The following is a 26,278-nucleotide window of genomic DNA, read 5'->3' on the forward strand; positions in this document are numbered from 1 at the left end:
ATTAGCCTGATATTCAGTGGAGTGGTTGTGTGGTCCCAAGTCTAAGATTAAGGTTATCTTTTCCTAGTGTAAAATTATAAACATTGGCCATGCTGTCAATGAAGCATGATTTGTGTCGTCCTCAAAATAACTTAACTCGGAACTGCAAAATCTGACTTTAGTGAGTTCAAGACAACTGGGAACTCAGGTAAAATGAGCTACGACTGAGAAAATACGTTTTGAACTTTGATCCAACAAATTGTAAACATCGGGAACTCTGGCCTCTTTCTAGAGCCAGACTTTGATTACAAAATTTGCTCACGAAGGACTGCCTCGCCATCTTCCTGTTCAAGTGAGCACAGCACAACAAGGTGAGTCCAAACATGTAATGTATGCTGCTGCATAAATAATGTAATATGCCTGGGAGATATGTATACTGTAGCTAGAAAGTAATGCTAAGTGTATGTTGTGTAGTAGGCTGTTTAGCCCTTGTGCCTCACCCTAATAATTTTGTATATTTGCCCCTCTTAAATGTGCCTACTGTTCTGACTTGGTGGTGCACACAGCCTATAACCTGTTTTAGAGAAATGTAATCATCAACAAATATTTTATGAGCTTTCATTGTCTGCTTATTTGCCCACTCTATTTATCCTACGGTTCTGACTTGGTTTTACAGAGAGAACACTAATGTACACCGACAGAATTCTGTCGCTGTACATTTCAAAAGTGCTGTACAAATAGTTATATTGACTACGTCTGTCCTAGCTCGCTTAATGTCTTAATCAAAATTACAGCATGCCTCATATCTGCTTGTCGTCCCCGCACATGCTGACCAGACCGGACACGGCGCGTGCATCGCAAAATCCATGTTATTCAATTATTGCACCCACACTGCTCAAGCGCACCAACGAGCGTCTGCGATGCCAAGGGCTAAAATAGAACTCCTATTTCTGACGTAGATCGCGCTGAAAGTTCTGCCTCTCCCATCTCCTCATTGGTTTATAGAAGCAGGTACCCACGTGCCATCTCCTCCTTGGTTATACCCACGTGGGTGAATGAAAGATGAACTGTTGCCGGTTGTCGTAGTAAAACTATGAAAGTTTAGATGCCAATCGCCATATAAGTTAAACGATTAAAAAAGCTTGGAAGGAGGAGAGATGACTAGAAACTATTCAGTTGGCCGTTTTATGTGTGGATTAATTGTCAGAGTAGAGGACCTTGTGCATTTCAGGTAAAATAACAACTCAATGTTTATATCCCGGGACAAATTAGCTAGCAACAGCAAGCTAGCTAAATAGGACTCGCAAGTGCAAGCTAACTAACTAAATTGCCATACATGTTTAATGCTTTTCGACCTGTCCCCAAATTAATGTAATTGGTTCAGAGTTTGTTTTGATATTTTAACATGCGTGCCGTGATCGCGTTTGGTGTATTAGGACAAAATAAACTTATGCACGTTATCGCACGCGCAGCCGGTTTGGGTTCGGTGTTATGCCATAGTTTGTACATCTCAATTGTCAGTAGAAACCACATTTGTTTAAGCAAGTCAGCCACATCAGCTATGTTTTTTTAAAGTCAGTAGCTGCCAAACAGGTGTAGCAGTGGTATAGTGCAATTAATGTATTGTTTAGCGTTGTTGCTTTGCTAGCATGCACCCTACGCAATCTGGCTATTGTATATATTTTTTGGTGGTGTGGCTTTCATATAAGCCCTTGGGCAGCCAACTCACACATCACTTGTTTTCTTTGGTGCAAAGATATTAAACTAAGAGCCAGCTTACTGTAAGTGTTGCTGTTTAGCTAGCAACAGCAGATACTGACATGTGAGTCTACAGAACATCTCCTCACAGACTGAACCAGAAGTGCCGACTCAACTCGAGATGGTCTCTCTCTACCTCCCTCCCTACTGGTCAAGTGGAAGGTCTGACAGGGGGATGCTAAGCTCAGTTAGTCTTAGGAGACATGCATCCATGTTACAATAATCAAGGGGAAAAACCAACATGTTCCTGTGAGGCTCAGTTGGTAGCGCATGGCATTTGCAACACCAGGGTTGTGTGTTCGATTTCCACATAGGACAAGTATGAAAAATGTATGAGCTCACTACTGTAAGTCACTCTGAATAAGAGCATCTGCTAAATGACTAAAATGTCATGTAAAATATAAAACCATGTGTGGGGAAACCACAAGGCCGAGAATACCACATGGAAGCTAGGGGACTGCTGGCCACAGTGACCAGTGTAACCGGTGTGAAATGGCTAGCTAGTTAGTGTTGACATCACTAGCTCTGAGACCATGATGAAGTTGTTTCCCTTGCTCTGCAAGGGCTGCGGCTTTTGTGGAGCGATAGGTAACGATGCTTCGTGGGAGGCAGTTGTTGATGTGTTCAGAGGGTCCCTGGTTCGAGGTGAGGAGAGTGTTGGAAGCAGTACTGTTACACCAGAAAGGACCCTGAAAGGGAAGACTTGGCACTGTGGGTTTCAAATGGGATGATGTTGCACACGATTGACCACATGGGTTCTGTCATGTTCTGCCTTATCTCAGAGTCAACATGCCTGCCATCTGCAGTGAACATTCCAGTTCACCTGAAAAAAACGTGTTTTATAATAGTGTTAATCATTTATTCTGTACAGGAGAAAGCATTCATCTTTAAGTCCACGCACGCGCGCACACAAACAAGCATGTACACACACACACACACACAAAGTATTCAGATCCTTTGACTTTTTCCACATTTTGTTACATTACAGCCTTATTCTAAAATGGATTACATTTACAATCTACACACAATACCCTATAATGACAAAGCGAAAACAGATTTTTTGAAATTTAAAAAAATGTATTAAAAATAAAAAACAAATACTTTATTTACATAAGTATTCAGACCTTTTGCTATGAGACTCGAAATTGAGCTCAGGTGCATCCTGTTTCAATTGATCATCCTTGATGTTTCTACAACTTGATTGGAGTCCACCTGTGGGAAATGTAATTGATTGGACATGATTTGGAAAGGCACACACAGGTTTATGTAAGGTCCCACAGTTGAGAGTGCATGTAAGAGAAAAAAAATCAAGCCATGAGGTCAAAGGAATTGTCCGTAGAGCTCTGAGACAGGATTGTCAAGGCATACATCTGGGGAAGGGTACCAAAAAATGTCTGCAGCATTGAAGGTCCCTAAGAACACAGTGGCCTCCATCATTCTTAAATTGCAGAAGTTTGGAACCACCAAGACTCTTCCTTGAGCTGGCCGCCCGGCCAAACTGAGCAATCGGGGGAGAAGGGCCTTGGTCAGGGAGGTGACAAAGAACCAGATGGTCACTCTGACAGAGCTCCAGTTCCACTGTGGTGATGGGAGAACCTTCTAGAAGGCCTGATTGCAGCACTCCGCCAATCAGGCTTTTAAGATTGGCCGACAGAAGCCACTCCTCTCTCAGTAAAAGGCACATGACAGCCCACTTGGAGTTTGCCAAAAGACACCTAAAGAACTCTCAGACCATGAGAAACAAGATTCTCTGGTCTGATGAAAACAAGATTGAACTCTTTGGCCTGAATGCCAAGCATCGCATCTGGAGGAAACCTGGCACCATCCCTACAGTGAAGCATGGTGGTGGCAGCATCATGCTGTGGGGATGTTTTTCAACGGCAGGGACTGGGAGACAAGTCAAGATCGAGGGAAAGATGAACGGAGCAAATTGGAGAGAGATCCTTGATAAAAACCTGCTCCAGAGCGTCCAGGACCTCAGACTGGGGGCGAAGGTTCACCTTCCAACAGGACAGCGACCCTAAGCACACAGCCAAGACAATGCAGGAGTGGCTTCGGGACAAGTCTCTGAACGTCCTTCAGTGTCCCAGCCAGAGCCCGGGCTTGAACCCAATCGAGCATCTCTGGAGAGACCTGAAAATAGCTGTGCAGCGACACTCCCCATCCAACCTGACAGAGCTTGAGAGGATCTGCAGAGGAGAATGGGAGAAACTCCCCAAATACAGGTGTGTCGAGCTTGTAGCATCATACAGAAGACGACTCAAGGCTGTAGTTGCTGCCAAAGGTGCTTCAACAAAGTACTGAGGTCTGAATACTTATGTAAATGCGATATTTCAGTTTTTTCCTTCGTCATTATGGGCTAATAGATGGTGGGTAGCTGGTGGGTAACCTGGCTCATTCTCTCCTGCTCCACATACCTCTGGTAGTGTAGTGTTGCAGTAACACTTGAGTTAGTCTAGGGACTTACCAGGCTCCACGCACACCTCAGTGTAATCCAGACAGCAGTTTCCCTCTTTCTCACAGGACAGGTCACAGTGGCACGATGCAGACTTGTCCCTGCTGCCCGTCACACACCTGTTTTTACAGCTTGACACTACAGGGGATGAGGAAAATATGTAATTGTGTTACTCAGGATGTCAACTACACTAATCAGAATGTAATTTGTTATTCAGAATGTGACTTGTTACACAGAATTACATTTATATTACTCAGAACGTCAAATGCGTTACTCAGAATGTTATTTACATTCCTCAGAATAATTGGGGAACATTTGACAGATTACAAAAAGCAGGAAAAAGTACATATGATTGGTTAGTTATGGCTGAAAACACATTGAATGCTGTGATTAACATGGATGTTAATGCTGACCCTTGGCTGTTTTTTGCCTTTTCTCAAAATAAAATATTGAACCATTTAAACTGGACATTCAATGCATTAAATTAGACTAGAACAGGATTTCTATTTTTACTGAAAAGCGTCTATTCAGTGGGCGAGCTCATAAAGACAATGGCGGGTTTTGTTTCTGTGTTTACAAATGGTCAGTTTTGCACAGCTGCCAAGCACAAAAAAAGGGCTGTAGACAGAGATGGCTCGTTGTTAACTAAACCGTACCTTTAACATCGCAGCGCTGCTTCAAGGCAAATACGACCACGATGACAGTGATCATCAGCAAGCAGAGCAACAGTACCTATTGGTGAGACGAGATAAAAAAACATTATAAAATTCCCCAAGTGTAGGAGTCCAAGCAATCAAATGTATTTCTAAAGTCCTTTTATAACAGCAGTTATCACAAAGTGCTTCACAGTAACCCTGGCCAAGAACTCAGAGGAAGAAACGCAGAAGCAGTGGCAGGAAAAGGTTCCTACAAGTAAAACATCTGGGAAGGAAAAGAGATACATTTAGCATCTTGTATAGTCCACTATTACCATTTTCACAGTATTCTGCCGACTCAAACCATACAGTGCTGGTTTGGATATTTTATTGTCACATTATCTTTCCAGCACAGTTCCAGTACCTACAGTGCATTCAGAAAGTATTCAGACCCTTTAACTTTTTCCATATTTTGTTGCATTACAATTTTTTAAAAAATTGATTAAATTGTTTTTTTTTCTCCATCAATCTACACACAATACCCCATGATGACAAAGCAAAAACCGGTTATAATTTTTAGCAAAATTGTGTGTGTGTGTATATATATATATATATATACACACACACACTGCTCAAAAAAATAAAGGGAACACTTAAACAACATAATGTAACTCCAAGTCAATCACACTGTCCACTTAGGAAGCAACACTGATTGACAATACAATTCACATGCGGGGATTGTGCTTACAGCCCAACACTGTGCAGGACGTTTGGCATTTGCCAGAGAACACCAAGATTGGCAAATTCGCTACTGGCGCCCTGTGCTCTTCACAGATGAAAGCAGGTTCACACTGAGCACGTGACAGACGTGGCAGAGTCTGGAGACGCCGTGGAGAATGTTCTGCTGCCTGCAACATCCTCCAGCATGACCGGTTTGGCGGTGGGTCAGTCATGGTGTGGGGTGGCATTTCTTTGGGGGGGCCGCACAGGCCTCCATGTGCTCGTCAGAGGTAGCCGGACTGCCATTAGGTACCGAGATGAGATCCTCAGACCCCTTGTGAGACCATATTCTGGTGCAGTTGGTCCTGGGTTCCTCCTAATGCAAGACAATGCTAGACCTCATGTGGCTGGAGTGTGTCATCAGTTCCTGCAAGAGGAAGGCATTGATGCAATGGACTGGCCCGCCCGTTCCCCAGACCTGAATCCAATTGAGCACATCTGGGACATCATGTCTCGCTCCATCCACCACGTTGCACCACTGACTGTCCAGGAGTTGGCGGATGCTTTAGTCCAGGTCTGGGAGGAGATCCCTCAGGAGACCATCCAATCTGGTCTCAGAGCTGGTCATGGGTGCACCTCAGCCACGCTCAAGGTCGTAAACGATATCTTAACCGCCATCGATAAGAAACAATACTGTGCAGCCGTATTCATTGACCTGGCCAAGGCTTTCGACTCTGTCAATCACCACATCCTCATCGGCAGACTCGATAGCCTTGGTTTCTCAAATGATTGCCCAGCCTGGTTCACCAACTACTTCTCTGATAGAGTTCAGTGTGTCAAATCGGAGGGCCTGTTGTCCGGGCCTCTGGCTGTCTCTATGGGGGTGCCACAGGGTTCAATTCTTGGATCGACTCTCTTCCATGTATACATCAATGATGTCGCTCTTGCTGCTGTAGAGTCTCTGATCCACCTCTATGCAGACGACACCATTCTGTATACTTCTGGCACTTCTTTGGACACTGTTAACAACCCTCCAGACGAGCTTCAATGCCATACAACTCTCCTTCTGTGGCCTCTAATTGCTCTTAAATACAAGTAAAACTAAATGCATGCTCTTCAACCGATCGCTGCCTGCGCCTGCCCGCCCGTCCAACATCACTATTCTGGACGGTTCTGACTTAGAATATGTGGACACCTACAAATACCTAGGTGTCTGGTTAGACTGTAAACTCTCCTTCCAGACTCACATCAAACATCTCAAATCCAAAGTTAAATCTAGAATTGGCTTCCTATTTCACAACAAAGCATCCTTCACTCATGCTGCCAAACATACCCTTGTAAAACGGACCATCTTACCGATCCTCGACTTTGGTGATGTCATTTCCAAAATAGCCTCCAATACCCTACTCAATAAACTGGATGCAGTCTATCACAGTGCCATCCGTTTTGTCACCAAAGCCCCATATACTACCTACCACTGCGACCTGTACTCTCTCGTTGGCTGGCCCTCGCTTCATACTCATCGCCAACCCCACTGGCTCCAGGTCATCTTCAAGAACCTGCTAGGTAAAGTCCCCACTTATCTCAGCTCACTGGTCACCATAGCAGCACCCACCTGTAGCACGCGCTCCAGCAGGTACAGTGCCTTGCGAAAGTATTCGGCCCCCTTGAACTTTGCGACCTTTTGCCACATTTCAGGCTTCAAACATAAAGATATAAAACTGTATTTTTTTGTGAAGAATCAACAACAAGTGGGACACAATCATGAAGTGGAACGACATTTATTGGATATTTCAAACTTTTTTAACAAATCAAAAACTGAAAATTGGGCGTGCAAAATTATTCAGCCCCTTTACTTTCAGTGCAGCAAACTCTCTCCAGAAGTTCAGTGAGGATCTCTGAATGATACAATGTTGACCTAAATGACTAATGATGATAAATACAATCGACCTGTGTGTAATCAAGTCTCCGTATAAATGCACCTGCACTGTGATAGTCTCAGAGGTCCGTTAAAAGCGCAGAGAGCATCATGAAGAACAAGGAACACACCAGGCAGGTCCGAGATACTGTTGTGAAGAAGTTTAAAGCCGGATTTGGATACAAAAATATTTCCCAAGCTTTAAATATCCCAAGGAGCACTGTGCAAGCGATAATATTGAAATGGAAGGAGTATCAGACCACTGCAAATCTACCAAGACCTGGCCGTCCCTCTAAACTTTCAGCTCATACAAGGAGAAGACTGATCAGAGATGCAGCCAAAAGGCCCATGATCACTCTGGATGAACTGCAGAGATCTACAGCTGAGGTGGGAGACTCTGTCCATAGGACAACAATCAGTCGTATATTGCACAAATCTGGCCTTTATGGAAGAGTGGCAAGAAGAAAGCCATTTCTTAAAGATATCCATAAAAAGTGTCGTTTAAAGTTTGCCACAAGCCACCTGGGAGACACACCAAACATGTGGAAGAAGGTGCTCTGGTCAGATGAAACCAAAATTGAACTTTTTGGCAACAATGCAAAACGTTATGTTTGGCGTAAAAGCAACACAGCTGAACACACCATCCCCACTGTCAAACATGGTGGTGGCAGCATCATGGTTTGGGCCTGCTTTTCTTCAGCAGGGACAGGGAAGATGGTTAAAATTGATGGGAAGATGGATGGAGCCAAATACAGGACCATTCTGGAAGAAAACCTGATGGAGTCTGCAAAAGACCTGAGACTGGGACGGAGATTTGTCTTCCAACAAGACAATGATCCAAAACATAAAGCAAAATCTACAATGGAATGGTTCAAAAATAAACATATCCAGGTGTTAGAATGGCCAAGTCAAAGTCCAGACCTGAATCCAATCGAGAATCTGTGGAAAGAACTGAAAACTGCTGTTCACAAATGCTCTCCATCCAACCTCACTGAGCTCGAGCTGTTTTGCAAGGAGGAATGGGAAAAAATGTCAGTCTCTCGATGTGCAAAACTGATAGAGACATACCCCAAGCGACTTACAGCTGTAATCGCAGCAAAAGGTGGCGCTACAAAGTATTAACTTAAGGGGGCTGAATAATTTTGCACGCCCAATTTTTCAGCTTTTGATTTGTTAAAAAAGTTTGAAATATCCAATAAATGTCGTTCCACTTCATGATTGTGTCCCACTTGTTGTTTATTCTTCACAAAAAAATACAGTTTTATATCTTTATGTTTGAAGCCTGAAATGTGGCAAAAGGTCGCAAAGTTCAAGGGGGCCGAATACTTTCGCAAGGCACTGTATATATTATTGTATATATATATATTTTTTTTTCTACTGTATTTTTGACTGTATGTTTGTTTTACTCCATACTCTGTTGTTGTATGTGTCGAACTGCTTTGCTTTATCTTGGCCAGATCGCAATTGTAAATGAGAACTTGTTCTCAACTTGCCTACCTGGTTAAATAAAGGTGAAATACAATTTTAAAAATCCTCCTTTTTAAAAGGAAGAAAAGTTTTTCCCACCTCTAGTTTAATATGAAGTGTGTTGCTGTGGTTTGTTTGTTGTCGTCTTGCTTCCATAATAAATCTCAACAGATTGGGTCTGCTGTATGGTTGGGATATTTTCCTAAGAGTTGGCCCTCTAACTCCCTGACCCTGTAATTTTGCAGTGAGATTGCCAAGATGATAGGGACTATAAGCCCATTTGGGGAAAAATGGTTTAAACTGTGTATTTTTAAAATTTATGTTTTACCCCTTTTTCTCCCCAATTTCGTGGTATCCAATTGTTGTAGTAGCTAATATCTTGTCTCATCGCTACAACTCACGTACGGGCTCAGGGGAGACGAAGGTTGAAAGTCATGCGTCCTCCGATACACAACCCAACCAAGCCGCACTTCTTAACACAGCGCACATCCAACCCGGAAGCCAGCCGCACCAATGCGCCGGAGGAAACACCGTGCACCTGGCCACCTTGGTTAGCGTACACTGCGCCCAGCCCGACACAGGAGTCGCTGGTGCGCGATGAGACAAGCCGACCAAGCCCTCCCTAACCCGGGCGACGCTAGGCCAATTGTGCGTCGCCCCACGGACCTCCCGGTCGCGGCCGGTTACGACAGAGCCTGGGCGCGAACCCAGGGACTCTGATGGCACAGCTGGCGCTGCAATACAGCGCCCTTAAACACTGCGCCACCCGGGAGGCCTTAAACTGTGTATTTTTATTCTCTTTGACATTTGTTTTTGAAATTTGTATTCAGAATATTGCTAGTAGTTATCATTTGTCATACAGTAAATCATTTGTCTGGATTTTCTGAATCAGGAATGCCCTAAACTAAACCGCTGTTCTGGTCAAGCCTCGAGGTTATGGCGAAGGTGAGTACAGATGCTATCTAGATACATGAAATTGTTATATAATTTTACCAAAAACAGTCGGAACCTCAACCGTCTGAAGCAATGTCGACAATGGCATTCAGTATGGTCCTGCACCACTGCTACCGTGACACTTGAGTCCGAGCCAGCAACCTGTACACAGTATCCAGTCAAAGCCATCAACTGCCTTTTCTCTCATGTCTTTTTCTCTCACGCTGTGCGACATGAGTCCACGTAGAGTGAGCATGGAGAGAGATCCTGTCAACTTCCTTCATGCTGCTGGTGTACTGGTAGGAAAATGGACAATACATAACGGACTGTAAAGGACAGTGAACATGTGCCATTTGGGAGGGCGAACTGAAACACTATCTGAAGAAGAACATGAAGACACGCCAGAAGGATGAGTGCCGGGAAATAGGGTGTGGTCAACCATGCCTGTAATTGATTTAGCCTTATCCAAAATTACAGGTGACCATTGCTGTACATTCATATCCTGGGTGAGGATAACTTGACTATTGTAGTGGAACATCTGAAAGAGCTCAGCAGTGATCTCGCAAACTAACACCAACCAGACAACGATTGGAATCCATTTCGAAGGGTTCAGTTATTATTTGGTGTTATGGGAACTACAATGTTTATTTGATTGATTTGTGTCTTGGAAATGTGTTTTTTCAATAAATACTTAATGGTCTAAGGCACTGCATCTCAGTGCAAGAGGCATTACTACAGTCCCTGGTTCGATTCCTGGCTGTATCACATCTGGACGTGATTGGGAGTCCCATAGGGCGGCGCACAATTGGCCCAGCGCCGTCCGGGTTTGGCCGCCATTGTAAATAAGAATTTGTTCTTAACTGACTTGCCTAGTTAAATAAAAGGTTAAATAAAAAAATTGTGTTAAAAAAATTGTGCAGCTAAACTGTTGACATTTCTTGCCATGCCAGTACTGACCCCTGAAGGAGACACCTCAGAACCCTATTTACCGGATTTATTTCCTATGCCTGATTACATGTCTGATGAAGACTATGATAATCCATAACGACAAGGTAAAAACATTGACTTAATGGTGCAACATGTCCATAGGCCATGCTCACGGCGGAGGTTATGTGAATGGTGCTCCCAAGGTAGAGTGAACCATAACCTGCTCCAGAGCACTCAGGAGTGTTCATCAATCTCTCTGTACTTTGCTCTGTTCATCTTTCCCTCGATCCTGACTAGTCTCCCAGTCCATGCCGCTTAAAAACATCCCCACAGCATGATGCTGCCACCACCATGCTTCACCGTAGGGATGCTGCCAGATGTGATGCTTGGCATTCAGGCCAAAGAGTTCAATCTTGGTTTCATCAGACCAGAGAATCTTGTTTCTCATGGGCTGAGAGTCCTTTAGGTGCTTTTTAGCAAACTCCAAGCGGGCTGTCATTTGCCTTTTACTGAGGAATGGCTTCCGTCTGGCTACTCTACCATAAAGGCCTGATTGGTGGAGTGCTGCAGAAATGGTTGTCCTTCTGGTAAGTTCTCCCATCTCCACAGAGGAACTCTGGAGCTCTGTCAGAGTGACCATCGGCTTCTTGGTCACCTCCCTAACCAAGGCCCTTCTCCCCCGATTGCTCAGTTTGGCCTGGTGGTCAGCTCTACAAACAGTCCAAACTTCTGTCATTTAAGAATGATGGAGGCCACTGTGTTCTTGGGGACATTCAATGCAGCAGAATTTTTTTTGTACCCTTCCCAAATATGTGCCTTGACACAATCCTGTCTCTGAGCTCAACGGACAATTCCTTTGACCTCAAGGCTTGGTTTTTGCTGTGACATGCACTGTCAACTGTGGGACCTTACATAGACCGGTGTGTGCCTTTCCAAATCATGTCCAATCAATTGAATTCACTACAAGTGGACTCCAATCAAGTTGTAGAAACATCTCAAGGATGATGATCAATGGAAACAGGATGCACCAGAGCTCCATTTCAAGTCTCATAGCAAAGCATCTGAATACCTATGTAAATAAGGTATTTCTGTTTTTAAATCAGTTTTCCCTTTGCCAATGTAGGGTATTGTGTGTTGATTAATTAAATAAATATTTTCCTCATCAATTTTAGGATAAGGCTGTAACGTAACAAAATGTGGAAAAAGGGTTCTGAATAGTTTCCAAATGCACTGTATGTTGGATAGGTACGAGGCCAGCACAGTACATATCATGGGTATATAATGTTATGGAAGCATTGCGTCCTGAAAAACCATCTTGGATCTCTTCTCATCCGATCAAACTGTTATCCCTATTGTGACGCTACGTAGCACTCACTCTGGTTAAACCAGAGTACTTCTTTCTCTGCTTTATCCCAGTATTCAATCTTCTGGGGATTGTTTTGTGGCTTTTTTTATATTGTGTACATGGGATTTTAAATCACTTTCACTGTTAGTAAGGCCAGTAAATCGAGACTGCAAAGTGACATCGCATACCACAGAAGTATTGTCAGAAAAATTATGAAGAGACGTTTGGCAGCAGTCTTTCCTGCTGTGACCTTGAGAAATATTATTGTAACTTGTGTATGAGGAAAACATCTAGTCGTTTATAATCGAGAGAAACCAAACTTTTTTTTAAATTAAAAAAAATAAAATAATAGACATCCTAGAATAATATTCAACCAAAACAATAAATGAAATACTAAAGACCATACCCAAATTAATCTTCTTGAAAATGTGTCGTATGACACTTTAATCTTTCCCATTCAAATGTATACCTCTCTTCTGGGTACAAATAAAAAGTCAGTAATTCTCCACATCTGGGTGTTGGCCCTCTAACTGAGAAGTAAATGCTGGTCGTAAGACAACTCCCCTCCTCTTGGCTGCCTGGTGGTCTGCTCTGACTGGCTCCTCTGGCCATGGAAGGGTGCACGGCTTGCCACATGTTTAATTAGTGGGCGGTTCAAAGACTGTGGATCTCAGTGGTTTAAAGTTTCAACTGAGTCAGCCATGTTAAAAGGGAGGGATATACAGAAGTTTAATAATCAAGGCTTGAAGAGAGTCAAGAGTCTCATTAGAGGCTAGCAGGACCTGTCAGGATTAGAACTGGGCTCTAATCAGTATGGCGTGTTCTCATTGTGGGTTAAAACCAATAACCTGTAGTAAAGAGCATAAAAGACAACTCGGGTCCTAATCTTGGAGTGCTTTGAAAACTCTTGAGGACTTTGTTTCATGAATCATATGCTGTACATGTGTGATGTCGTAAGTCGAATATGGCTTACTGGAAAAGCCATATTAGAACGAAATATTGTGCAAGTGTGTATATGTGTGTGTGTGTAGATGTGTTTATGTTTGCAAGTGTGTGTGTGTGTGTGTGTGTGGTGTTTGAGAAACCTGGCTGGTGTCCTGGGAAAGCCACGGGTAAAGTACCGAGGTCCAGTGAAAGTAAACACCCTGTCCGGTGGAAAGCTACAGCAGGCGCCTCAGGACACTAAACAGAATATACATCTCACAACCCAAATGTTGGGAGTAGCTATACACACCCCAGGTTAATTGAGCAAGACTACTCAAAAATGTAAATTTGCTTCATGTAATCATGAAGGATTCCTGTTATTGGTTGACTTTTTGTATTATTATTCTGTATGTAAATCCAAGACATTCAAGGGTTTTTCTTTATTTATTATTATTTGTTCTACATTGTAGAATAGTGAAGACATCAAAACTGTGAAATAACATATGGGATTGTGTAGTAAGAAAAAAAGTGTTAAACAAAAAAAAAAAAAAATATATATATATATATATATATATATATATATATAATATATATTTGAGATTCTTCAAAGTAGTTACCCTTTGCCTTGACAGCTTTGCACACTCTTAGCATTATCTCAACCAGTTTCATGAGTTAGTCACCTGGAATGCATTTCAATTAACAGGTGTGTCTTGTTAAAAGTACATTTATAGAATTTATTTCCTTCTTAATGCATTTGAGCCAATCAGTTGTGTTGTGACAAGGTAAGAGTGGTATACAGAAGATATCTCTATTCGGTAAAAGGCCAAGTCCATATTATGGTAAGAACAGCTCAAATAAGCAAAGAGAAATGACAGTCCATCATTATTTTAAGACATTTCAAGAACTTTGAAAGTTACTTCAAGTGCAGTCGCAAAAACCATCAAATGCTATAATGAAACTGGATCTCATGAGGACCGCCACAGGAAAGGAAGACCCAGAGTTACCTCTGCTGCAGAGGATAAGTTCATTAGAGTTATCAGACCAATGGACAGATTTCCACCAGTGTAACATCCATTGCTCGTGTTTCTTGGCCCAAGCAAGTCTCTTCTTCTCATTGGTGTCATTTAACCAATATTGGAAAAAAATATGCGGCCTTTTAAGCATTCTAGTACAGTTAAATAGTTAACTGTTAATAGTTAACACACACAAGGACGCAGCGATCTAAGACACTGCATCTCAGTGCAAGTGCACTAGTCCCTGGTTCGAATCCAGGCTCTATCACATCCGGCTGTGATTGGGAGTCCCATAGGGCGGCGCACAATTGGCACAGCGTTGTCCGGGATTGGCCGGGGAAGTAGTCATTGTAAATAAGAATTTGTTCTTAATAACTTGCCTAGTTTAAAAAAAGGTTACACACACTGATCAAAAAATTATTTTGTTGGCATTTACACGTCCCCATTACCAGTAAAACATAATCAAAAACTATTTATTTCACTTACTTGCTGTGCTGTTTCATTGTGAATTTCATTCTCAACCAGGATATCTATGGAACGCCGTTTGGGTCCTTGAGTCAAATAACACTATTTGACGTGTCCTAAGCTTGTTGACCATTCAGGATCTGAATGGGACTGCGCGTTACATAATACATAACCCGGTCCGGTCGAGCCTCACTAGCCAGATGAAGCTAGCTGGTTGCTTATAACGTTGGATTTGGGCAACAGGGTTAAGTAGCTGGCTAGCTATTTAAACTCAGCAAAAAAAGAAACGTCCCTTTTTCAGGACCCTGTCTTTCAAAGATAATTTGTAAAAATCCAAATAACTTCACAGATCTTCATTGTAAAGGCTATAAACACTGTTTCCCATACTTGTTCACTGAACCATAAACAATTAATGAACATGCACCTGTGGAACGGTCGTTTAGAAACTAACAACTTACAGACGGTAGGCTACTAAGGTCAGTTATGAAAACTTAGGATACTAAAGAGGCCTTTCTACTGACTGAAAAACACCAAAAGAAAAATGCCCAGGGACCCTGCTCATCTGCGTGAACGTGCCTTAGGCATGCTGCAAAGAGGCATGAGGACTGCAGATGTGGCCAAGGCAAAAAATTGCAACGTCTGTACTGTGAGATGCCTAAGACAGCGCTACAGGGAGACAGGATGAACAGCTGATCATCCTCGCAGTGGCAGACCACGTGTAACACCTGCACAGGATCGGTACATCCGAACAATACCTGCGGGACAGGTACAGGATGGCAACAACAACTGCTCAAGTTACACCACGAACGTACAATCCCCCACCAGTGCTCAGACTGTCTGCAATAAGCTGAGAGAAGCTGGTCTGAGGGCTTGTAGGCCTGTTGTAAGGCAGGTCCTCCCCAGACATCACCGGCAGCAAAGTCTCCTATGGGCACAAACCCACCATCGCTGGATCAGACAGGACTGACAAAAATTGCTCTTCACCCTCCGAGTCGCGGTTTTGTCTCACCATGGGTGATGGTTGGATTCGCTTTGATCATCGAGGCCTGTACTCTGGAGCGGGATTGATTTGGAGGTGGAGGATCAAATCAAAGTTTATTTGTCACGTGCGCCGAATACAACAGGTAGAACTTACAGTGAAAGGCTTACTTACAGGTTCTGACCAATAGTGCAAAAAAAAGTATTAGAGGAACAATAGGTAAGTAAACAGCCTATATACAGTAGCGAGGCTACATACAGACACCGGTTAGTCAGGCTGATTGAGGTAGTAAGTACATGTAGATATGGTTAAAGTGACTATGCATATATGATGAACAGAGAGTAGCAGTAGCGTAAAAGAGTGGTTGGCGGGTGGAGGGACACAATGTAGATAGCCCAGTTAGCCAATGTTCGGGAGCACTGGTTGGTCGGACCAATTGAGGTAGTATGTATAGTTAAAGTGACTATGCATACATGATAAACAGAGAAGTATGCCTAAGACAGCGCTACAGGGAGACAGGACGAACATGGCTTGGGGGTAAAAACTGTTGAAGCCTTTTTGTCCTAGACTTGGCACTCCGGTACCACTTGCCATGCGGTAGTAGAGAGAACAGTCTATGACTGGGGGTGGCTGGGGACTTAGACAACTTTTTGGGCCTTCCTCTGACACCGCCTGGTGTAGAGGTCCTAGATGGCAGGCAGCTTAGCCCCAGTGATGTACTGGGCCGTATGCACTACCCTCTGTAGTGCCTTGCAGTCAGAGGCCGAGCAATTGCCGTACCAGGCAGTGATGCTCTCGATGTTGCAGCTGTAGAACCTTTTGAGGATCTCAGGACCCATGCCAAATCCTTTTAGTTTCCTGAGGGGGAATAGGCTGTCGTGCCCTCTTCATAACTCTTCATAACGGCCTCGTCAATGAGAATGGGGGCGTGCTTGGTCCTCCTTTTCCTGTAGTCCACAATCATCTCCTTAGTCTTGGTTACGTTGAGGGATAGGTTATTATTCTGGCACCACCCGGCCAGGTCTCTGACCTCCTCCCTATAGGCTGTGTCGTCGTTGTCGGTGATCAGGCCTACCACTGTTTTGCCGTCTGCAAACTTGATGGTGTTGGAGTCGTGCCTGGCCATGCAGTCGTGGGTGAACAGGGAGTACAGGAGGGGACTGAGCACGCACCCTTGAAGGCTCCAGTGTTGAGGATCAGTGTGGATCTGTCATGGTCTGGGGCGGTGTGTCACAGCATCATCGGACTGAGCTTGTTGTCATTGCAGGCAATCTCAAAGCTGTGCGTTACAGGGAAGATATCTTCCTCCCTCATGTGGTACCCTTCCTGCAAGCTCATCCTGACATGACCCTCCAGTATGACAATGCCACCAGCCATACTGCTCGTTGTGTGTGTGATTTCCTGCAAGACAGGAATGTCTGTTCTGCCATGGCCAGCGAAGAACCCGGATCTCAATCTCATTGAGCACGTCTGGGACCTGTTGGCGCAGAGGGCTAGGGCCATTCCCCCCAGAAATGTCCAGGAACTTGCAGGTGCCATGATGGAAGAGTGGGGTAACATCTCACAGCAAGAACTGGCAAATCTGGTGCAGTCTATGAGGAGGAGATGCACTGCAGTACTTAATGCAGCTGGTGGCCACACCAGATACGGACTGTTACTTTTGATTTTGACCCTCCCTTTGTTCAGGGACACATTATTCAATTTCTGTTAGTCACATGTCTGTGGAACTTGTTCAGTTTGTTTCAGTTGCTGAATCTTGTTATGTTCATACAAATATTTACAAATATTTACACATGTTAAGTTTGCTGAAAATAAACGCAGTTGACAGTGTGAGTTTATTTTCATGAACTAAAGTTTAATTTCAATAGGCGAACAACAATACTTACAAGGATTCCTAAATCATTGCTAAGAATAATGAAAATGACTGCAGTTTCTACTGGTCATTGTTTTCACGCTGGTTGTATTGGTGCTAGCTTGGTACCAAGCTAACGCTAGCTACCCCTGAAGTTGAGGTCGAACAAATATTAACTTTATTACCAATGTGGTATTGAAAACACATTGTTCGTGGCTGGTGTTTACAGACTTCTTTGTACAGCTTTGACAATGCTACTACACATGTTTTGAGACCCAAACGGCGTTCCACAGTATGTATGTTGTGAAGCTAATAGCAGTGACGCTATTACGACACGCAAAGACCCAAACGGAGTTCCATAGTATGTATGTCGTGAAGCTAATAGCAGTGACGCTATTACTGTGTAACTCTGGTAGGGCAACATCTGAAAAATAGCGCACTTGATAGTGTGTACCGGTGCTCGACCAGTCGGCGAAAGCCAACATCACCCACGACAGAGAACGGTTGATTGTCAAGGGAAATGAATTCCATTATCTTGGTTTTAATGGATTTCGCTTTTGAGTTGTCTTGCTGAAATGTTCTTACCCTTTCAAATGACTGCTCGACTTGTTGACTGCTCAATCCACACACCAGATATTGTTGGCTAGTTTAGGGATGCTGTATTGCACGTGTAGGGCAACATTTTACATGGTGTCATTACGTCATATATATGTATGCATGGCAGCTTTGACATCGATATTTTAACATCAGCGTTAAACTAGACATCGGGCTGATACCGATGTTGGCATTTTTAGCTAATATTGGCCGATTCCGATATGTTAACCGATATATTGTACATCCCTACTCAACACACCTCCAGGCTGTGTAAGGGCCATTTGACCAAGAAGGAGAGTGATGGAGTGCTGCATCAGATGGCCAGGCCTCCACAATCACCTGACCTCAACCCAATTGAGATGGTTTGGGATGAGTTGGACCGCAGAATGAAATAAAAGCAGCCAAAAAGTGCTCAGCATATGTGGGAACTCCTTCAAGACTGTTGGGAAAGCATGAAGCTAGTTGAGAGAATGCCAAGTGTGCAAAGCTGTCATCAAGGCAAAGGGTGGCTACTTTGAAGAATTTCAAACATAAAATATATTTTGATTTGTTAACACTTTTTTGGCTACGACATGATTCCATGTGTGTTATTTCACAGTTGTGATGTCTTCACTATTATTCTACAATGTAGAAAATAGTACAAATAAAGAAAAACCCTGGAATGACCAAACCTTTGACTGGTATCGTATGATATGTATTCATTTGCGGATGTCGATCATCCCTTTCGTATGACATGTTACGAATTTGCAAAATGTACATTTATGTTCAAAATTTGCAAAATGTACATTACAAATGTTATGAATTTGCAAATGTATGATACAGTTACACATTCCAATTTGTTGTGGCTAATGCTAGCTAGGTGGCTAATGTTAGCTAGCTCTAGGGGTTAAGGTTAGGATTTGGGTTGTGTTTACATAAGAACCTAAGACATTGATTAAAGATATCTTGTTTTGTAAAAAAAAAAATATATATATATATTCTTATTAATGGGCCTATACTCAGTTATTTTAATAGGAATGTGTGAATTGTGATTGACCAATGTGTTAAATTCCTCCAGGGACCCTATTTGTTCTGAAATCTGCATAGAAAACTGTCCTAATTATATATGTATTGGGTTGTGTATAGAGGTGACGTTAAATAGTGGCTGTGTTTTAACACGTAAAGGACACAATTATGGATGTTGGAAATTCAATGAGAATTTCATACGAATGAATGAATGATAGATGAACCGAATCTGCAAGTAAAAATGTCCTATTTTGATACGTTCTGTACTATCGAATAAGGTCTTGTGGAGGTGTGGTTATAGTTGAATTATAGATGAACCGAATCTGCAAGTAAAAATGTCCTATTTTGATACGTTCTGTACTATCGAATAAAGGTCTTGTGGAGGTGTGGTTATAGTTGAATTATGGATGAACCGGATCTGCAAGTAAAATCTCCTGTTGATACATATAACATCGAATAGGTCTTGTGGAGGTGTGGTTGGATTGAATGAATCTGCATGAAAAATGCCCTATTAAAAAAGCTGTGTATTATTTAATAGGTTTTGTAAGAGGTGTAGTCGAGTAGATACAGGATATGTAAGTTTGGCGTTCCACAAGACAGAGATCGGGAATGAGGTGGCTATTGCACATCAAACAATAAACATAATATGAACCAGAGTTGACATTCCATGATTTGGAGATGGGGGAAATTAAATTGAAATAAACGTTTGTCGCGGAGTAGGTTGGGATACGTAACTGGGCTATTAGGCACACGTGCTGATAGACAAAGCCACCTTAGTATCGAATGGCCGTGCAACTTTGATTGACAGCAGCCGGGCTGGAATACTGATTTTCGTTTTTTTTTCATTCCTGTTGATATTGCCTAAAGTTTAAAATTATTCTGACAATTGCTATAGAATCGCTCGAATTTACTGATATAAGTTCATAAAGGAATTTACCGAATGGTTTACAGAAAGTATTTAAATAATTCGCTGAACAAATCTATATTTCCTAAAGAGCTAGAATTACTCTGAAAACTGTTATAGAACCGCATATATTCACTGATATATTGTTCCAAAAGGAAATCGCCGAATCATTTCTAGAAAAAACCTAAACGAATCTCTGAACAAATTCAAATAAAATACCGGAGAAACACACGTGGCGGGCGTCACATACGGATAACCCCCTTTGTATGCGAGGGTGAGGGTGGAAGAGATAAGCCACAGCCAGTACAGCAGTACGGGCTAAGCATACAACGATAGAAATAAACACCACATAGTAAGGATTGAATATACCTAAATAACGCATTATACACATTATCAGACGACTTAGATAAAATGTCTGCAGCCATCACGCCCAAACAAATGATTGCAGTAGAAACTCAAGACCAAGGGGAGCAGCCAGATAACACTCAGATCGTGGCACAGACTGTCTCTCAGATGATCCAACAGCAGGCAGCCCCACCACCCCATTACCCTCCCCCACAGCGGTATATCCTGCAACGGCAACGGGCTCAACGAGGCCCCTACACTGGACCATACAGAGGGGGAAACTACCAGTGTTTTAACTGCGGAATTCCCGGTCATTTTGCCAGAGATTGCATGAAACCACTCTCCCCGCAGCAACAGCAATGGAGAGCAAGAGGAAGTGGGGGAAACCCACCTCTGCAACATCAGCAACCAGGACCCACACCCATGCATCAGCAACAGCCAGCATACAACCACCCAGAATCTAGCCACATGCAGCAGGAGCAGCAAGATTACAACCAACCCTCCCACTTCAACACCTGATCACCCAGTAAGAATGATGAGGATGCCACTCCTGCCGATGACCACACTGTCTGAAGCCCAAGAAGTGTACTGGCTAAAATGCCTACCCACAGGGCCTGCCACCCCTCACATCCAGTTTAAGTTCAACCAACTGAAAGCTCAAATCTACACTCTGCACCCATATAAGACTCCCCAAGCTGAGATCCATTGCACACTCAATGCAACAGAAACTGATGACTGCCTCTACACTGCAGACTGGGACGAAGACATGATGCACCTGACCCCTCCTATCAGGTGTTGTACCATTGGGTGTGGCCCAGAGGGGGTGGCAGCACCGGTCATCCTACGATCAAGGAACCTCCATGCACCCCTGGCCTGGACGGCTGAAGCATCAACAGCCATAGCACTCCTGAAAACAGATCTATCAGCGGCAGCAGCTCTGACTGCACCTGACTACAAGAACAGGTTCCATTTGGATGTTTCTGAAAGGGAAGGATTCACCTCATCCGTCCTATTCCAGAAACAAGAGGGGGAGAGAAGGGTCTTGATGTACTACTCTTCAAACTTGACCACATTGAGGTAGGACAGTCAACATGCTCCAGATACGTTGCTGCAGTAGCAAAAGCTATTGAAAAAACAGCTCACCTCGTGATGTCACCCTTCAATCAGCCATCATCCCTCAACCAGCATCGGCCAAATTAGCTGAAATCATCGGATTGACGCAGGTCCTCATCAGAGGAAAAGGAAAGACTGAATATCTATACAGACTCAGCCCATGCCCATGAAGCAGGCCACACTGATGGACCCAGAACTTTTATGAGAAACACATGGCCCCACACACGAAGGCAAACTAAAGACCCTCCAAAAAGGCCTCGCACATCTGGTGGCACCCTCACATAAAAAATATGACTGACTTATTTTATGACGATGATTTATTTTGTGACGAATGCAATGGTTGTGACAGACACAACCCAAAGAAACCATATCAAACACCAATGGGCTCATACGTAATACCTAATGCATGTTTTCAGGATATTAGTATAGACTACACCGACATGGGCCCCGAAAATGTATCTAAAGGCAAACTCTATCTCCTAGTCATAGTAGATAGGTTCTCCAAATGGGTAGAGGCAATAATAACAAAAGGGGAGGATGCTAGGTCAGTCTTTGAGTGGCTACAAACCAAACTAATACCCAGGTATGGCATCCCAAGACAAATCAAATTTGACAAATGGCTTACATTTAACAAACACCTGAGACAGGTGGAAGAAAGATTTGGCATAACCCACAGATTTGGATCTGTGTACAGGCCCCAATCCCAAAATCTGGTGGAACGTCAAACCAAAAGCAAAAGCTAAGATAGCTAAAGTATGTGCCTCATGGGATAATGACTGGTAGAGTCATGCATGGTCCACCAAGGGAGGGAGGTCATATGCCCGCCCTTGATGTACAACAAATTGTAATGTCTAATTATGTGAAAAAACTGACGGTTCTCTCTGCAGCACTCTCTACCCAGGTTCACAAGGTCCAGGAGGGGGAGCTGCCGGGGGACACGCCACTACTGAAGGTAAAGGTTGGTGACGGGGTGAGGGTTACAGTCCACAAGAGAAAGTGGCTGGAACCCAGGTGGACTGGACCGTACGAAGTGAAGGAGGTTACTTCACACTCAGTCCAGGTCAAAGGTAAATCAGGCACACCTTGGCACCGCCTTACACATTGCACCCCAGCCCCAATTCCTTCTAGAACACTGACTGAAGTCAGAGCTGATTTGAGCGGCCTAAATTCGATTCCAAATGAAGACACTCCTTCCTCAGGTGATGCGGCATCAAACTCTGCCTCCCCTGAGAAGGGAACCTCGCCCAGTTAGAGGGAAATTTCTCCCTCTCTGGGTGAGGCTGGGGATATCTGGTCCCTTATTTGTGATATTCCTACTGATATTTGGAGTAACCCGAGGACTTTCACATGGTTAATTGAACAACTATTTCACCCTGCCACATCACATACACCAACCCCTACACATGTCCCTAACTCCTTTCCTGATATCACTCCCTCCAATCACTCCCGTCCCAAACGTAGCACTACACCTACAGACCCACCATGCAAACCAGACAAGGTTAGGAGCACCACCTTATGTATACCCACGATTGCAACCGCCACCTTTCTGCTATAGTTTTCACGTCTAATAGACGTGAAGAGAGGGATTTGTTATATAAGTATTCATACACATAGCTCATATAAACAAAGACATTCCGTAGTAAGAACACATACACCCAGCCATAAGACTGACCCCCTCTTCCTTATATAAACACACATCTCATCTCCCTCTAACTGGCCGGTCCCAAGAGCAAAGAACTTTTGCTGTGCACCAATGGGGCCCGCTCTGGCTAGAGCAAGGCCCGCCTCCAACCCTCCGACCAGTCAAGAAGACCGAAACGACAAGACTCCACCTACTTTATTCTATGTATAAAAATGAATGTAACCGTAGTATAAGGTCTCTTTTTCACCTGACTCCTTGCCGAGTTATGTGAACTAGGTCCGTGCACGTAAAACTGCGGGACAAGATATCTCTGACTCATTAAAACTGTCTTTTGTTACAACTGAAATCCACTCTGTCCAGCGTCCGTGATTTGGTCTCAACTCTCCAGTTTTTGAACACTAACAGTTGCTAGGCATTCATGTTATACACCTGCCCATCCACTCAGACCAACCACCCCTCCTTATGTTTTTGCCTTAAGTAATCTTATGCAACCATACCAAATGTAACATATATATACTAAGTTGAGTGTCCCGGCATTACGTTTACTATGTTATGTCTAGTCTATGAGACCAGTCTGTATGGCAACAAGCTCTAATATTGCCATCTGTTGTAATATTTCACAACTCTAAACCGACGTTTGCAGAATGATTCCTGAAGAGAGTTGACTCATGTCTGACAGGACACATTGCCCAAGTGCACGCAAGCTGATTGTTGAGACATTGCGCTGTAAGTAGCGCACGTAGGCTACTGAGACATTCTTGAACGTAAGGATATAGTAATTGCAGGTTCAGACAACCACAACGTCAATGGCTGGCACAGGCAAGTAGGGAAGTGAACTCAGGTCGCTGGCAAACACCCTACCCGTCACACGAAAGAGGTTAACTGGCTTGGTGGGAATTGGTGAGGATCGCTAAACGGCCCCTCCAAATGGGAAGGCAGGTCCTTGTGCTTTGACCTAGCATGGCCCCCTCACATGTCCTGTAGTGCGTTCTGATGGCCTCACTGTAGTAAAACAGCCGGGCAAGGAAGTAAACCCAGGTCCCTGGTGTGAAATGCAAACACCCTACGAATCGTGCCAATCGGATTAATCCGCTAGGTGAGAATTGTAACGTGGCTCATATATGGAGGATCGCTACTATATCGCCATTAATGATTGAACATCATTGCCCCAGGGCAGTGATATGGGACATTGCCCTGTTTAGGGTGCCATCTTTTGGATGGGACGTTAAACGGGTGTCCTGACTCTCTGTGTCACTTAAGATTACATGGCACTTAATCATAAGAGTAGGGGTGTTAACCCTCATACCATCATGGCCACCTAATCATCCACAACTTCCAGTTGGCTCATTCACCCTCTTTCCCCTGTAACTATTCCCTAGGTTGTTGCTGTAAATAAAAACATGTTCTCAGTCAACTTACCTGGTAAAATAACGTTTAAAAGAAATACAATGTAAAAATACCTCATCAGCTTAGTTTAACTGTCTTACCCAATCAGAACCCAAAATATAAGATCGTTTTAGCCTACTCAACTGTTTGTAAACAATGTCATTGCTCCTTTATGTAATTCAATATCCTATCAAATTCGATAACATAAACACCTGTTCGCCTATGAACGAATCATTGAATGTGTGCCATCCAAAATATAACATAAAATGAATTGAAATATATGGGCTATGCATGCTGGTAATTGGCTTTAAAATTTGGCTATGTTACATTGTATCATCATGCGATATAACATCACCAAGAGTGCAGACTGCGCAGGTACACTTGATCCTAGTTTTACCATAACCTACCCAGCCCGAAAAGTTACAGTAATTCCACTCACCGCAACGATGACCATGCGGTTCTTCGACCTCTTTTTATGGACCTGTCCACTCTGTCTCATCTGATTGTCTCGACCAGGTGAACCTAGTAAATTGGCAGCCTGCTCAGACGAAAGGTCATCTGCTTTGGATATTTCCATTCTGGAGAACGTTTTTCCCGGGGGTTTGTTACAGAAAGTTTTTGCAGACTTGAGAGAAAATAGTCTGGTCTCTTTTGCCTTTGGATTTTGTAGGGCTCAATGAAGAACCGCCTTCTTTTAGTGTTGACGTCTCGAAGTTAGCGTTGTAGCCTAATCCTTATACAATATGTGCAGCCAGCTGAGTCAGGGTGAAGTACAGTATTGGAGTAGTACCATTAAAAAGTCAATTACAAGACTACCGCGACCAAGTACTGCCACACCACCCTCACGAATGGCAGAGGAAACATCGAAAATAGACGCCACAATAGGTATGGAGAGCTAGAGTTGGACGTTTGTAATTATGTTGAGAGGATATTTGTAATTAGCCAACATTCGCTTTATGTACAATAACTACTCACTGTAATTATTACAATAGACTACCTCGGACATGTATAAAGACAGCTAAACTTCAGGTTGAAGGTGGTATACTGTTTAGGCTACACAACTCAACATCGCTCAAGGAAACATTCTACAAGTTCAGATAATGCATCACTGCCGCCACCTTTTGGTGATCATGAAGCTTGCAACCGCCAACCTCATAACCTTCAAGACTATGGCTAATACGAGTGCTTAATTTGTAGATTGGGAGGTGCCGGAACAAAAAGTGAGCGCGAGAGTTGGCTGACCTGGGGAGTTCTGAGGTACCAGAAGGCATTGCATGCATATCATCGCATTTGCGTTGTGACATAGAGCAGTAGAATAAAAGCACTTACATAAGTTACACACGAGAAAACATTGTTGTAGTCTATTATCCGGAAAAATGTTTGCCTTTTATAAACACATTTCGTGCAATTCTATGTCATTTTACATGACTGGAGACTCTGGCAGCATCTTTTTAAAATACCGCACAAAACGACCAGCTGAGATCAATAAAACGGCCTTGTCTTGAATCCATATATAGCCTAGGCCTAGGTGGAGACATTGTAGGCTACAATATGAGGAGGAAATTATAGTCCTAAAAATGACTCGCGCAGCTCACTCCCTGGCTGGCAGATGCGCTCGTGCCAAAGCCTATTTCGCTCTCTCCCTCTTGTAAAACAATCAATGGCGATATTAGCATGTACATCTTAGTGGGACAAACTCAACTTTTTTTAAATGCATTTTAGCAAAGCCACAACACGACACTAAACAATACATTAATTGCACTATAACGGTGCCCACAAACTGTTAGGACCTACATAAAGCTGTCTCAACAGCAGAGATTTATTTTCAGAACCATGGAGTGAATCCTTATCATTGCTACACCTGGATATCAGCAGAGCCTTGTCTGGCAGCGAAACAGTTCATGCAGCCGCATTTACTG

The 26,278-nt window shown here is 43.4% G+C and overlaps 1 protein-coding gene across 1 annotated transcript in view; it reads right to left on the reverse strand.

Moving 5' to 3' along the window:
- Nucleotides 1–25,401, reverse strand: part of enpp1 (ectonucleotide pyrophosphatase/phosphodiesterase 1) — a 48,628-nt gene extending 23,227 nt beyond the window's left edge. The window contains exons 1-3 of the mRNA XM_021611574.2: nucleotides 24,799–25,401; nucleotides 4,849–4,924; nucleotides 4,205–4,330 (exon numbers count right to left, since the gene is read on the reverse strand). Of these exons, the coding sequence (XP_021467249.2) occupies nucleotides 4,205–4,330; nucleotides 4,849–4,924; nucleotides 24,799–24,936 (340 nt within the window). The 5' untranslated portion in view covers nucleotides 24,937–25,401. The remainder of the gene's footprint in view (nucleotides 1–4,204; nucleotides 4,331–4,848; nucleotides 4,925–24,798) is intronic.
- Nucleotides 25,402–26,278: the final 877 nt, after the last annotated feature.

This window comes from Oncorhynchus mykiss, chromosome 8 (genome assembly GCF_013265735.2).
Source record: "Oncorhynchus mykiss isolate Arlee chromosome 8, USDA_OmykA_1.1, whole genome shotgun sequence".
NCBI lineage: Eukaryota > Metazoa > Chordata > Actinopteri > Salmoniformes > Salmonidae > Oncorhynchus > Oncorhynchus mykiss.